At 37.7% G+C, this 15,341-nt stretch overlaps 1 protein-coding gene across 8 annotated transcripts in view; it reads left to right on the top strand.

Annotated features, from left to right (window-relative positions):
• Positions 1-15,341, top strand: part of DLG2 (discs large MAGUK scaffold protein 2) — a gene marked incomplete at its 5' end in the record, with an annotated part of 981,693 nt that overhangs the window by 946,516 nt on the left and 19,836 nt on the right. For 6 of the 8 annotated variants that reach the window (XM_084227144.1, XM_084227143.1, XM_084227142.1 and 3 more), the window contains one exon: positions 13,966-14,011. In XM_084227144.1, coding sequence (XP_084083270.1) covers positions 13,966-14,011 — 46 coding nt within the window. Of the gene's footprint in view, positions 1-12,970; positions 13,071-13,965; positions 14,012-15,341 lie in introns of all 8 variants that reach the window. The other 2 variants (XM_084227140.1, XM_084227141.1) reach the window with 1 other exon arrangement.

The raw sequence follows: 15,341 nt of genomic DNA, 5'->3' as shown, positions 1-15,341 counted from the left end.
AGAATCCTTGAGGATTTTGAACAGGCAAAGGTGCACCTTTCTTCTGTTTTACCTGAATCATCTCACTAGCCCTTGCATTGTAAAAGCCATGTTCAAGAGCTAATAACCCACAGCAAAGGTTTCCTGAGAGAATACCAAAATTTCTTTGAGATAACTATGATTTTGAAGTAGAAACTGCCTAGTTATTCTATGGGTTTATAAAGTCTTATGCGTTTTCATCTCTTTGTGCCTCATTTTTAATCCTATATCTGGAGATAAGGTGCAAAGAAAGTGTTACAGATAGGGTGATATTTGTAGTTGATCAGCTCCTTGTGTCTCACTAAAAAAAGTGTTTAAGAATGCTCAGCAATATAGTTGACAAACCTGTTTGTAGGAAGAGCTAAAGGATAATCTTTCCAAAGGCCCAAAGTTCCTCTTTTTCAGGCCAAACTTGCATGTTACTTCATCTATAAAATTAATTCAACACTTCTTAAAAATGCAATTTAGAATATTTATATGACTTTAGATTTGTTTCATTCGACTCCTCCAATCCATGCCTTGTGAAATTAAAGTCTACAAAATCATGATGGATACAGAAACAGGGAATGTGAATCAAAATTAGGGAGCTCTTGGGAAACCTTCTGATCTCAAGTTTAAATAAGGCCACAGATAGTACCTTTGCATGCAATGCATAATTAAATTCCCATGCTCATTATTACAGGATATTGCATAAAAAATAAGGAAGTTGAAAATGAATTAGGTAAGTTAGCAAGTAGTAAAACTAATGACAACTTTAAAACTTTTGTCATGTAACTCAGAATATATTAATTGTTGATTTCAAGAAGAGATGTTATAAAAGGGAAAGGATCGTATTATTTCTACTTTTCCTTTTAAACATCTGTTACTGGACAGTGCGAAAAGCTACTTGGCTAACTGGATCTCTAGCTTAACCCAATAGGGCTACTTTTCTTTCATGTTCTGTTTATTCTAACACAGAGAAATTTATTTCTTCATACTCAGGGACATCACCAAGATCCAGGCCCCATTAACACTTTTAAAGACATCAGATCAGTTAGGGATGGTAACATCTATGTAGTAAGGAAAAGAATACAAAACCAGTTATAAACAGTTTCATTCCACCAAGCAAAGAATATGCTTCTATTGTGTTGACCAAGTTCAGCCTCTGTCTTCATTCTTATAATTGTTGTCATGAACTTCTAATTTTTCTAATTGTCACTGAAGGTGGCTGGTGCATCAAATCCACCACGACACTGCGTTGGTTCCCTACAGCCCCTCTCTGCTGCAGCAAAGGACAGGGTTTCCAGAACACTGGAAATGTTTAAAAAAAAATAATAAATGAAGAGAAGATAACACAGTTATGTTTTCCTAAGCATTTGCTTTCTCAGTCTTTGGGGCTCACTGGTCTATGGATAATCAATGGAAAATGAAGTAGCTCAAAGGTTTATGTCTGATATTTTTGCTGGAGGAAGCCAAAGAAGTTATGTAAGCACAAACTTCATTAAAAAGTATGTTTTATGCTATGTTGAACTCAAAATCATATCTCAAGTATCTTCTGATGCTCACCTTTGCACCAAAAGGAGCAGAGTATGTGAGTAGCTGTGAACAGGGTTGTGTATCTACCAAAACAGCACAATGAGTTCTTGGGAACTCTCCCCACCACAGGCTTCAGACTGAACAAAAATAGCCTTTCCTTTTCTAATCCTAAAGGCCACAGTTTTTGAGGGCTTTTCGGATTTTTTAGTGAATCAAACAGTGTCATGTGACAGAAATATTGCAGGGGGGAAAGAGATTAGCCAGTAATCTGCTTTTTTCTTAACTGTTGTAATTACCACAGGTCTTTCAGAAGACAAAAATAGCAGCTTTTGCTCTTCTCCCTGTCAGATCACATACACTTCCTTGACTGTCTCTTGAAAATATTCCACAGTTGAAATCATAGCTCTTGGCAAGATTTTTAGCAACACCTCAATTTTACTAATATTTATGGGTGTTGGCTGTTTCCAGAGATGTGTTGAAATATCAGCAAAAATGTAGAGAAAACTTAATTTTATACAGAGAATTGAGTTTTTTATACCACATGCCTTTTCATTTCACACCTTATCTGGCCAGTGACTCCAGAATATTTTCTTATGTACAAATACTCCATTTCATTTCCCAGTGAAATGAAAGTGATATCTCCCACAATTTCCATTTTTAATGTGTGTGTCAGAGTGTGGGGAGATATTCAGCCCATGTTTACTGGGAAGCATTCCCAGATGGGTACCTGCCCTAGTGAGGATGTTCAGCAGGGTGCTGAACAGGATGAGGTGCCTGCCAAGAAAAGGGACTGCCCTATTCTTTCAAAACCCCTTCCAGCTCTGCTGCTCATCAGCAGTGCAGGTCCTGGGCTGTGACCCACACCACACTGCTCCATCACTACCCATTAGGGTTTTTTTCTATTGACTTAGCTTGTCATCCACAGTTCTTTTCAGATTCCAGTCAGATCAGCTACATCACACTCAGCCACCTCTTCAGTTGCCTCCAAATGAATTTATTACAGCAGTCAGAAGCTTGATAGCATTTAATAATATTTCTTATGTGCAGATTCTGTTTACAGATCCCACAGATACCTGAAATGTAAATTCATCTTCTTGTTTTATTGTCATTTTAGGAATATTGCACTAAGGCAGGAAAGGAGAAAGTTAAACGTGACTGAGATAGCAAATTTGGTATTGTGGGGTAAACAAAACCCTCTGCATATTTAATGCACCTCTCCTCCAAGTGTCAAAATCCAGTGACCAACAGAACTTGATACAGAGGATGCCTTTTGACAGTTTTAAGTATTTAAAGGATGCAGGGGAGAAAGCCAAACAAATAAGCCCACTTATTTCCAAACCATTTATGCTCTACAAAATCATCATATTTTCAGCAAAACTGGTCTTTGGGAAGCTCAGGTGGTCACCTCTGCCCTGAGGGTTTCTTCTGTAACTTCCTCCTATATTCCAGATTTGTCTAATCTCTGCTTAAGGACCTGCCACAACAGATAGTTCATATTCTTCCCAAAAAGCCCACTTCAGTGCCTGACTCTCCTCATTCTTAGAAAGGGCTGGACTGCTACAGTTTAACCCTGCTTTTATTTCTTCTTCTATGTGTGTCTATGGAAATTGCATTATTTGTCTTTGTCACAAAGCAGAAGCTGCAATCACACCTGCCCTGCTCTCATGTACAGCATCTGTGCTAGTGGTTTGCCAGGGCAGAATTTGGTGTATTAATGCAGAGAAAAAGGCAATTATCTCAATTTAATCCCTGACCGAAAAAAAGCATAACAGTATATTTATTAGGCTGTCTATACCCTCTCTCTGCCTAATGAAGATTTTTTTCTAACATCAATTCTTTACTAGGCTTAAGTTTTCTAAGTATAAAGATTCACCTTGAGGGAGAAGCAGTTCTGTAGTCCATAATCTGAAAGTTTTCCACATATGCAGTGGATTTTGGCCAACTTTTCTTTGCACTTCTTTTCTAAAGATATTTGACACAATGAATAGATTTCCTGAAGTGATTGGTGGTGGGATAAACATAAAAGTAGAGGAAAATCTACAATCTGAGTACCTTTAAAAAGCTGCTGATTTGAAGAGCTCGTTAGCACTCAGTCTGTAGTGTACAGGGTCATCATTCCTGAGAGGCAAAGGGCATTCCTCATTCCAGGCTACAGCTTCCTCACGAGGGGAAGCAGAGGGGCACGCACTGATCTCTTCTCTCTGGTGTGACAAGTGATGGAACTCAAGGGAATGGCCTGAAGTTGAGTCAGGGGACATTTAGGTTGGATATTGGGGAAAGGTCTTTCACCCGGAGTGGGGCTGGGCACTGAACGGGATCCCCCGGGAAGTGATCACAGCACCAGCCTGACAGAGTTTAAAAAGTGTTTGGACAATGCTCTCAGGTCCGTGGTGTGACTCTTGGGGATGGTTCTGCGCAGGGCCAGGAGCTGGACTCAATGATTCTTGTGGGTCCCTTCCAGCTCAGGATATTTTATGATTCTGTGGTTTTTTGTCTGCTGGATTTAAGTTCTGTCAAAAGCTTTAAGACCTCCAAAATGGGGTAACATTGGGTGTCGCGGAAGAATCAGATCTCAGCATTGTTCTTGTTTGTGGAACAACTTGTTTCTGGGAGGAGATTACTTCTTCCCACATAGGAGTGTGCTGGTTTTAACACCAGCAGGAAATTAAACTCCAAATAAGCCACTCCCACTGGATGACTGCTGGTAAAGGGTAGCCAGCTTTTCCTGCTGAATCCAAACAACCCAGGGATGATGTGTGTGATATAGAACTACAACTTGGTCACACACTCACAGCGTCCACCTCCCTCCCTGTAGCCAGGACAAGGAGGAAAATCTGAATCCCATTTGTCCAACACCTTTGCTCTCTCATGAGTTTTTACATCCTCCACAGCTCTGTCTTCACACTGCATGATGGAGCTGCTGTCCGGCAGTGGATGCTGGTTGCACTTTTGGTTTGACCTGAGCCTGCAATATTGGGCTGCCCTGACCATTCCCCTTGAGCTGAACGCTTTTTGCTCAGGGTTTCTCCAAGGTGCATTAGAAGTAGTGCTGTCACCAGCATCTGGTTCACTCATGTGCTGGAGTAATCAAATGAAATTCAAATGATAAAACAGCACATAGCCAGAAAGATTTAACTGTACGGATTCTTGTTGTTCCAGGGTATCTTGAGGCACCCCCAAAAGACATGCAGTAATTTTAAAATAGTGTATGTTGGGTCCAGGTACAGTCAAAAATAAAGGAAAACAAGTGAGTCTTCAGTTTTAATTTATGTCATGGTAGCAGTGTTGGCTCTGGCAGGGAACTGGAACGCCTTAAAGAATCTTGGTTTTAAGAAGATGAATCAGTTCTAGAAATTGTGAAAAAAAATGACTCTCAAGTCAAATCTGAGGCTTTTACCCAGCTGAAGTGAAGAAATATGTTTCTCTAGCTTTCTTTGAAAAATCCAGTAGAGTGTTTGAAAAAATTTCTTTCAAATTGAAAGAAAATATTAAAGTAAAAAATCTTGGTGTCTGTTTTCCGTATTTCATTTTGTTGAGAAGTACAAATTCTAAATATCAGCCAGCAACTTGTAAGCAAAGTGGATTAGAGTAGAAAATTTGAGAAAGAAAGGATTTGGCATTGAATTTTTCAAGATGATGAAAAATATTTCTGCCTATTGGCATCTTGTCACTCAAAGAAAATACTAAAAGAGTCATTTTTTCAGTTAATGAGCAATATAAGCACACATATTTTATAGATTTTGCCAGTTTTTCTGTAATTTTTCTGTAATTCTGATAACTGTGTGGAGTTTTATTTAGAGGAAAATATTGTTTCTTAGGTGGTCATAATATTAGGGACTATAGTAGCTGTACTTCCTATCCCGCAAGAAGTTTGTGCCATCCCTGCTTAGGTAAGAGAAATTTTTAGGAAAGTCACTGACAAAAAGATATGTAGTGCAATATTTAAATCATTCACAGATTAAATATAACACAGTGAAAATTTGCCAGCACAGGTAAAATAGTTTACAGCTTAGAGTTTACAGCTGAGAGTTAATTGTTTTTCTTCTAAGCTATTCCAGCAGAAATTTGTGCTGAGCTGAACTTCATGCGTGGTCTATTTTTATAACTTGCTGTCTAATATCCGGAATAAATAGTAGGAAGTTTATGTGTATGTATAGATAATGCCATAGTTACTTGGGTTTTCTTCTAAAAAATTGGTTGAAAAGAAAAATTTGTAGTGTTGGCAGTAGACATTGTGAAAGAATTAGAAAGAGAACAACAATTTCTTCTAATAAGATATCACACAAAGATCCAGAAGTGTGGAGTTCAGCATCAACACTCGTCCAGAAGAGACGTGCTCTATATTTCACATCTTTATTTCTGACTCAGTTAAATTAAAGCAGCTCAGTGATTGCCTCAGTGACTCAGAGACCATATTTGGAAGGTTATAGGGACACAGGAACTGCCACAGTTCATCTATCTAACTTGATATCCTGCTCGTGAGACTGGTCCTGTGAGATGCATTACTGCAAGATGTGGGAGCTTCACCTCCTAAACAAACCTCAAACCAGTCTCTTAGAAACTGACTCTGGGTTTGTTTGCCCATGCCTTTATTTATTATAACTTTAACAGTAAGGCCTAAATAAATCAATGTATTCAATTAAAACTAAGAGCCTGGTATGATTTGTTTGCTGAGCCAGACCCTTGCCATAATTCAGCCTGCTCCACCAGTCATTCTTGCTTTTACTCAAAAGGGAAGTTCAGAAGATTATCTGGTCCAACTCTCTTTCCACAACCACGGTTTGAAGGCATGTAGGTATTGTAAATCTTTCTCCACTACTCCAGAAGAAAGTAAGAGTAATAAAGGTGTTTATGCAACTCATTTTGTGCAATGGCCCATTTAATGCAGTAGTTTAGATTTGCACAAGTGATTGCATGAATGTTTCCACAAAAAACAGTTATAAATGAGCGAGTTGGTGGTTTTTTAATAGCACAGATAACCAACAACTTCTGCAGCTTTATTTATTATTGAAATTAAGTCAAAAGGCTGCGTAGAGACCAAAATCCTCAATTTCGTTTTAAAACCTAAGGAAGCACCAGCAGTCAACTGGGAATCAATGTTCTAAAAAAGATTTAAGAAAATACCTTATGATGACTGAAGAACAAAGTTCAAGTGGATAAAGGTCCTAGAGTGTGCTGTAGGAAAACCTGTGGGTCTGGATGATGAGACAGTCCCAAATCTTTGCCAAGTGCACACTATGCTACCTTTGATCCCTGGGGCTCTTCTGATATCGTTGTTGCACCAAGAGTGCTGGGACAGGTTCACACGCACAAAGAGTTGTCAGAGGGATCGCAGCTGATGACATACATCAGCTCTAAGAGGGAAAGTTCTTTGTCAGGAAAAAATATTGACCAGCATAGAGGAACATTTAGGACAACATCAAAAACACTTTCTGATTCCAGCTGGAGACTTGAGGAAGCAAAGGAAGACCTTCACACTTCCCATTTGGCTGCAGTGAGCTTGGCTAGGTCCAAGCCCACGCTGGACCACAGCACAACTCTGAGATGCTGCATTTGTGAGCATCTCATCACAGAAACACAGATGTTAGAATTGGGAGAGGATTGCTGTTTAGCTCTTTTCCCTTCACCACCCCCTTCTCTCCAAGCACTGCAGTGTTGTTCCCCACAGTACTTAAGATTAGCAGATTTGTTTTAAATTTGAAAAAATTATCTAAGCTTTTCCACTTCCCTTGGGGTGGATTATTCTACATCGAAATTGATTTCACTGTCAAGGAGCTTTGCCCTTTCTTATTTTCATGCTACCAATTCCAGTGCTGCTGTTTGAACAATTCCTTCCCACTTGTATCGTGGTGTACAACCTGCAGATAAGTGTAAATTACTTTGGCTGTCACGTAAGCAAGATTTTATATTGGTGTTTCATCTTGCTAACATTGATATAACCATGCAAATTAGCATAGAAAAGTGCTCCCTTCATACCTTGCACCAAGTTAAATACAGGTTTGCAAAATTGGAAATACTGATCTTACGCGTTTTCTTCAAAGTCTATTAGTCTTTCTTCTCCCCTGGTAGTTTATGTTGGTTATAACTGTTGTTTTTCAGGAATTAAAATTGAGTTGCTGGCAGGCAAGAAGCAATAATTCAGTCTTTTAGAAAAACAAGTATTAAAATTTCATACTTATGAATACTAAGCTACCCTACCCTGGTCTGGAGAAGCTAGACAGCATGGAGTTTTTAATCATGCTTTAATTTTTTCATTTTGGATTGCCAACACCCAAATTTCCCTACAACTTCATGGGAAAACTAAACAAGCAGAGTTATTTTCATCTAAGCTTCTTCTCACCCAGTTGGTTCTCACTTATCAAAACAGATCATGGTACAAAAATTCAATAAGAAATTACTGTAGCCCAGGCTTGAAGTATCTATGAAAACTAAAGGCTGAACTTAACAGAGTAGGGATGTCCTTCCCCTTGCATCTCATAAAAAATCATAGGGAAGTTGGCTAGTGCTGCTTGCCAGGGTGTAACTGTGTGTGCAGACTGAGAATGGAAGATCCACAGCTCAGAGAATATCCTCTGTGATCCCTGGACAGCCAGGCTCACAGTTGCTGCTGACAACTCCTCTGCTTATCTTCTGCATGTCTGCAGGGACACCATGAGGTGCTTTCTGTGTGTGTGAGCCCAGGCCATGGCCAAGTTTGGGGTTGCATCTAGAATGGTTCAGTTCTAGAGCATTGGCAATCCTCTAGACTTGGTCAGGTCATTTAACCTGAGATTTCAAATTCATGGCTCGGGATTGCCAGGAGTAAAAGCCCATTATAAAACCAGTGAGGTGATAGATGTGCTTCCAAGGAGAAATAACACTGAGTATATGTTACAGTCCAAAAATTTTCTTTCTGGTGTCAGTGCAAATTTTTGGTATGATGGGAGAGATTTAAAATATATACTATAGATATCTATAAAATTAAAATATTTAAATATAGGGATTTACCAGTGTTTGAGTGCGCAGTCTGTTATTAAAGTCAGTGTTCAAATGAGTAAATGAATCTCCGTTATATAAAAAGTGTCAGTTAAATATAGAGAAAAGGATTACAGGGACATAATGTTGATAATAAATTTTGTCAATTTTTGTAGAAGGGTTAGTACATGAGGGATTTTCATTTAGTTTAGGCCAAAATCAGGTGTTAAATAAGAAGAATAAGAAAATCACATTGCAGATAAGAAGCAGTAAAATTAATTTCTCATATACACTGCTAGACCAATCTGAGAACAAAACTGACATACATAATCATAGAATATAAAAACTAGGTTAAAGCATAGCTCAAACCTGCCTAAAATTAGATGGTATATGAAATCCATCTACACCCTGTAAAAAAGAATTTCACAGCCAGTGCTCTGGAACAGCTTTCTCTCAGGTGGTCCCTGTACTGGTTCCCCACTCATGACTGAGGATTAGCATTTGTTGAATGAAATGGCAAAAGAAATCAGTCCTGAAGCAGCTGGGAGTTTATTGGCTTTGAGAAAATAGATTTGTTAGAGCACCATAAAAAAATCTTTCCCCAGCATATTTAGGATCTTCTGCAAAGCCTAAAGAGGACAACCTATTCTGCACTAAATAGCAGGGGTTGAATCAGCTACACTATGAAAAAAAAAATGTGGGAAGAAGCTCAAAGTAAACAACAATATAGTTGCCTATTACAGTATGGTGAAACTATCAAATTACTGAGTTTTGTGATGTTTACCACTATGAAGAAAATTTTTAAATTGGATTGTTTATTTAATGTTACATGGAAATTTCCTTTAAAAAGCACTACCCTGTTAGCTGATAAGAAACATATTCATGGCTGCTGAGCCTAGGGAAAAACATTTAGAATACAAAACTGATGTTGACACAAAAAAGCACCCAAGTGGGTTCTTGAGAAGCAGAAACACACAACGGTTTAATGTCTGTCACAACCAGGGAAGGTTGGAATGTGTAACCCAGGCTTACATAACCAGGGACATCTGGGGATACATGGTCAAGCAACAGTGCACCATGCACATCACAGTTATTTTTCTTGGCTTCTTCAAAACACAGTCTATGCTTAAGTAGTATCAAACAAGGATTCAGGGCATGAATGAATGCTTTCCTACACTTTTTTTTTCTGAGAAGAGACTCTTTTCCATTGCAGATCAAGTGCTGTGAATGATGCCACTGTTCTGTTGTCAAACAACTTGAAAATTTCATTTACCTTTTAGTCTTTGGCACTTGTCTGTTTAAAGTGCCTCCTACTGTCGTTGCCTAGGTTAGTGGTGGTCTGTGTGATGGCAGTGACACATACAAGTAATCTCTTGCACAGGTTTTTCACTGCAGCTGAAATGCCTGAGTTATTTGCCATTACAGGTTTTTACATTATCATGGCACAAAACCTGCAACTTACAAGGAATCCATTTTCAGTCAGTTTTTCACTGACTTGCAGAAACTCTGCCTGCATAAATGCTGTTGAATCAGGCTAAGCTTGTTATCACAATTGCAATTCCAGTTGCATGCAACTTTTTTATCAGGTGGAGAGATGGAGGCGAAGATCTCTGTCTTATTTATCCTACATCTATTTCACAGCTTCCCAGAAGCGTATGGAGGCTATGGCTCCAGAGTATTTAACAGGTCCAAAGTTTCCTTTGTATTGAAATAAAATTTCTCAAATATACATCTGAGTTTTGGAGTTTAACCTAGCCGCAGATACTCATACACGTGATCCTTTCTTAAAAAAGAAAATACACATTCAGTGTTGGTCTCTACTCTTCCACCAAGGGAGCAAAATCTGGTATTAACATGGTGTGTACCATAAAAAATATGGTTTTATTTTGCGTGAGTCTCCCTCTTCTTTCTTTTTGCCAAGCCCCTTCTCTTTATTCATTAGAGATATAAATCACGATATCTGCAAGAAGCCTTTTTGGGGTTGTCAACAGGATTTCATATCCTTAAGGTGGAGACCATCAGCCTGACTTTGATACCATTTATATTGCATACAAAACCAAAATCAAGGCTCTTGTCTTTGATTCCTTGTGAAGAAACATGCACTTAATTTTAGAAAACAAGCACTTGGTAAGCTCATTCAGTTAATACTAAGGGCTAATTATTTCTATAAGTTTGCAGAGCCAGACTCCCTTAAATGTTTTATAATATTTTACAGTTTCTTTGTTATTTAAAATATAAACTGTCTGACTACAACATGCTAGTATGTATGGTCATTAACATGAATATACACATTGATTAATCTACAGAAATATTATCACATGCATAAACATATTTGGTTATGGACATTAACATAATTAGATCAGCCTTGTTTTAGGAAGAAAGCTTTTTACTGGTGTGAATACAGTGACATAGTCACACATGATAGTCATCTGCTGTGAACTGCCAGATTTTCATCATCCAAATTGAAGTGGAACAATATCATTAAAAAGCAACCCAGTACTTGAAATAGCAAAAGGAGAAAAAGTTTATATAACAGTATAAAATATCTGTCTAATTTGGTGTATACTGTTAGATCATGCATAAGTGGGAAAATAATATATGCTTTTCTGGTGAAAATGTATTTTCTGAAGTTTTTGCTCTAGACCGTTGGAGAAAAAATTGAAATATATAAGTGTTATTTCTCATACATTTTCTGTGAAACACGGCATATTTATTTATTAATTTGATAATATTCTCTTGAATTCCAAAGTGCTGTAATGAAGTGATTGTAATTTTAAAACCCTCTTGCTTTTTGAGGTGTTATTGTTTGTATATATAATTTTTCCCTCTTAAAGTGTGTAGTGCCAATTGTTACTATGTCAAATTCAGATAAATCATGATAAACAACATTTTCACAAACAGAAATGTTAACATGCTACATTCCTTTCTTTGGAAAAGTAAAAGAAATTATCACAGAAAACACATTTTAATTTAATTATGTCCATTAGGTCATTCAAGTGATGTAATGAGCATGTCAGTCCTCCTTTCATCCATAGATTACTTTAATCCTTCATGTGCTTTTTTTTTTTTTTCCCTCTGGCTATCTTTCATACTTGCTTTGGTTTGAATTTGCATGCTGTCTGGATTATTTGTGCATGACCTCCACTTTAATTTCACATTGAATGTTTACATACTCTGAGAGATTTTCATAGATCATTTATTCTACATGTGCATTTTTTTCTTTGTTTTCAGTTACTAAACTTTAAATATGCTTGAAATGTAAAAGTGGTATGAAACTTTCGTGACATGAGTATGCAACTATTTCAACAGATTTTCAGTATCCATCTTTCAGAAATACATATTTTAAACCACATTTTATTTCATGATTTCAAAATGTAAGGAAAGAAATTGTGTTCTGAGACTCAAAATATATTCCATTGCAGAACTGGAGCCAAATACTGGTTATATTAAATTTGAGCAATGACAAGCACATGAGATTGGTCCTTTAAATTATTTAAGAAGGTCTCTGCTGTCTTGGAGGTCATCACTTGCAAAGTCCTGTGTATATGTTCAGTGTAAGAGACATTATAGGTCATTGTCTGACTGACAGCACAGATCACTTCAGACACATAGTCTGCAGCTCTGTGTACCCTCAAGAATGCCAGCTTCTTTCAATTGACTCTATAGGGACCCTATTTCCTTATTTAGTATCTGAAATAAGTATCCCAAGTAGGCATATCCTGTTTTTACCCAGGATAGTCCTGTAAGTCCTTGCAACTGTTTATGAAGTCAAAGGTTTTATCATGTAAGAAACACCAATTTCTTCTATACTAGTTTCTGATTTGAAGAATTACAGCAAAATATGTTGATCAACATGCAATGAAATCCTGCTTATCAGCAGAATTCCATTTCTAAATCACTTAGAACTAAAAGTATATCCAGAGAAACCTAATGCATAAATATACATCTATAAAATAAAACAAAGTTGAGATGCCCGAAAGAAGCATTAAAACACATGTAAGAAGTTGTCAATAAAGAGGCCAAATAAGACGTCATGAAATCAACAGCACCTATCGGTAAAGAAATTTTAATATTAATTAACAGAGGGCTGAATTCATACACTATAAGCAAATCAAAGCCTATTCTTTTCAGACAGCTAATTAATTCTGTGCACAGTCTGCTGTGATTAAAGATGGATGCCTTGATCTCAAAGCATGCTGAACCATCTGTAGCCCTTCATCCAAACAAGCCAACACTACAGTTTCCAAGTAAGGAGCTGCACATTGTGACTTCAGACCTCTGGAGTCAAATTCATCCAGTCTTCAGGAGCTTTGCCTTCAAATTTAAGACCTCACCACACCTCTGATTCTTTGCAGCTACTTAGTTTGTGCTGATTTGAGTCACTACAGTTCTCTCCACTTTTACAAACTAGTTGTTTTGTCAGCATGAGTGTGACAACAATTAGACGTCCCTGTTTTTGCCCCATGCCTTTTCTCCTTCACAGTCATTCAATGACAAGCGTAAAAAGAACTTCATCTTTTCACGAAAATTCCCATTCTACAAGAGCAAGGAGCAGAGTGAGCAGGAAACAAGTGATCCAGAACGTAAGTAACCTCTTGGAGACGATGTCACATGCAGCAGCACAACAAATGGGTGACACGCATGATGCCAGTATCCCACACATCTAGGCAAATATCTGTCATAGGCAGGCAGGAGAGGTATTACTACTGTGACCAATGTATGACTGCAGTTTGGATCCAGCTTCTCCTTCCATCTCTGGAAATACTATTTTCAGAAGAATAAAGCAGTGACCTTAACTTTTGGAAGCAGAAATACGGCTCCTCAAAGTTGTTGTGACACCTGTCATAAATCCAAAATTGTCTCTCAGAAATATTCCCAGATCCGAATTGGCTCAAAATAAAGCAAACATGATTTCTTTCACATACTAAACTAATTAGTTTTTAAAATAACTATTCTAATCTTTTTTTTGCCTTTCACTTTCACCAAGTTGATTTCCATGGGCAGCTTCACTGGAAGTTTAACAATTAATGGAAGCAACCATGTTAACAGCTTAAAGAACTAAATTGGTTCTTGGAATGTGTACCACCACAAGCATTTGTTGCTTGCTTAAATTATATAGGGAACCAGCATTATTAAAAATATTTGCTAGTTCCCAGCCCAAATGTTCACTTTTTTTTTCCTTAATAATTCTATCCTCAATTTATCCAATGAGGATAGTTTCTGGAACTTTATATATCTGGTTGTTCCTTCTTCCTCACAGCTCCAAAAGGCACGTTTCACAGTCACTGCCACTTTCTTTGGCTGAATTTCCATAGAATATGGGTCTAAATTTGTTTCAGAAAGAAAAGGCAGGGATCCAGATTGCTCAATCAACATGGTCAGTCATGGTAGTATCCATTTCAACTCCACTGACTTCTTCCTTCCTCTTCTGCGGCTGTTCTTCCTTTCTCATTGCTCTCTCTGGGGACTTCCGTGCAGGACATCCCCGGATTAGGTGACGACGGTTATGGAACAAAGACTCTGAGTAAGTTCCCAGGAATGGTCACTGTAAACCCTTTTTTGTTTTGTTTTGTTTTGGCTTCTGTTTCTTCTCTGAGGACCCTCCACTCCTAGCATGCACAAGATAGAGTTTTATTTGTTACCCAGCTGTGAATGCATTACAAATGTTTCAATCGTTCTGTTCTGCATGATGGTATTAAATAACATACAGTGTATCAAGCAGACACTTTCACTTCTTTTGTAATAACACCTTTTGTTTCTGACAGTATATTATTGTTCCCATCATGGCAGTTCTGTAGAGTAGCATACCTAGAACGCGTTTTGCTGCCTAAGACTGTTCTTTTCAGCAACAACCCCTCCCTCTCCATCTAAAGGGAAAATTAAACATTTTAACATGATCACATCCTGAGGAGATCAATAGAAAATTAGTTCATGCTGTTGCTTCTGCATTTTCAGCTTTTTGCATGGGAGTGTTTGTTACTTTGCTGAATTTTTAGATTAGTATTTGTTATTAATGGAAGAAGTCATTTGCAGGCTAGAGAAGATCATGCATTTTCCAAAGCTAATGTTGGACCAGTTTTCACCATTAGCAACCTATTCTCTGTCACACAACCTTAATCAATTATTTTTTCTGATGCAGCAATCCTGTCTCAAGACTTGGCATTGCAGATTGTATGACGTGTCAGATAATTGCTCTGAAACAATTTTTCTTCCTCAAAATGTGAACCAGAAAAACTGTATAGAATTAAATATTTGTGCTGACTTCTACATATATAGCTATATTAAATTCTGTATCCAGAGCTAAATAATGTAAACAAATGCCACTTGCATGCATTTGGCTACTTGTTCCTCAGTTGTTTTTCCTTTTCTTAAGCACCAAGTAATTGGAGCAAAATGTGTGTTAATGCTGCATTGCCTACTGATTTGTGTGTGCTTTTTAATTGCAGGAATGCACATCCATGCACACAGTTTTGGAGATTATTCTGTTTCTGACTGAATTGTTGAAGGAACATTTTAATGGTTTAACTTAATGTCATGCAGTGGCTCACAATTTAAAGATGAAAGCTTTATCTCTTGTACCAGGAAGAACAAGACTGGTTTTGTCAGTGATAGACAGCAAATGTCACTGCCTGAATTTTAACAATTCTGTGATCATTTAAGTGTCATAGCAGCTCATTAGCAACAAATGCAGATCCTTCCCTGCTAGAGGAAAGTAAAATACTTCAGATCTGCTAACCTTCCTGAATATGTGTCCTTACAAAGAGAATCATCCATAACATCGAACCATTTAAAAGTTACCTGAATTCTGCAAATTGACATGGAGCAAAGTAGCACCAAGGTGCTGTATAGGCTGT

This window comes from Fringilla coelebs (genome assembly GCF_963513975.1).
Source record: "Fringilla coelebs genome assembly, chromosome: 2".
In the NCBI taxonomy this organism is placed as follows: Eukaryota; Metazoa; Chordata; class Aves; order Passeriformes; family Fringillidae; genus Fringilla; species Fringilla coelebs.
The sequence above is the reverse complement of the archived record's forward strand: the minus strand, read 5'-3'. Positions and strand labels throughout refer to the sequence as shown.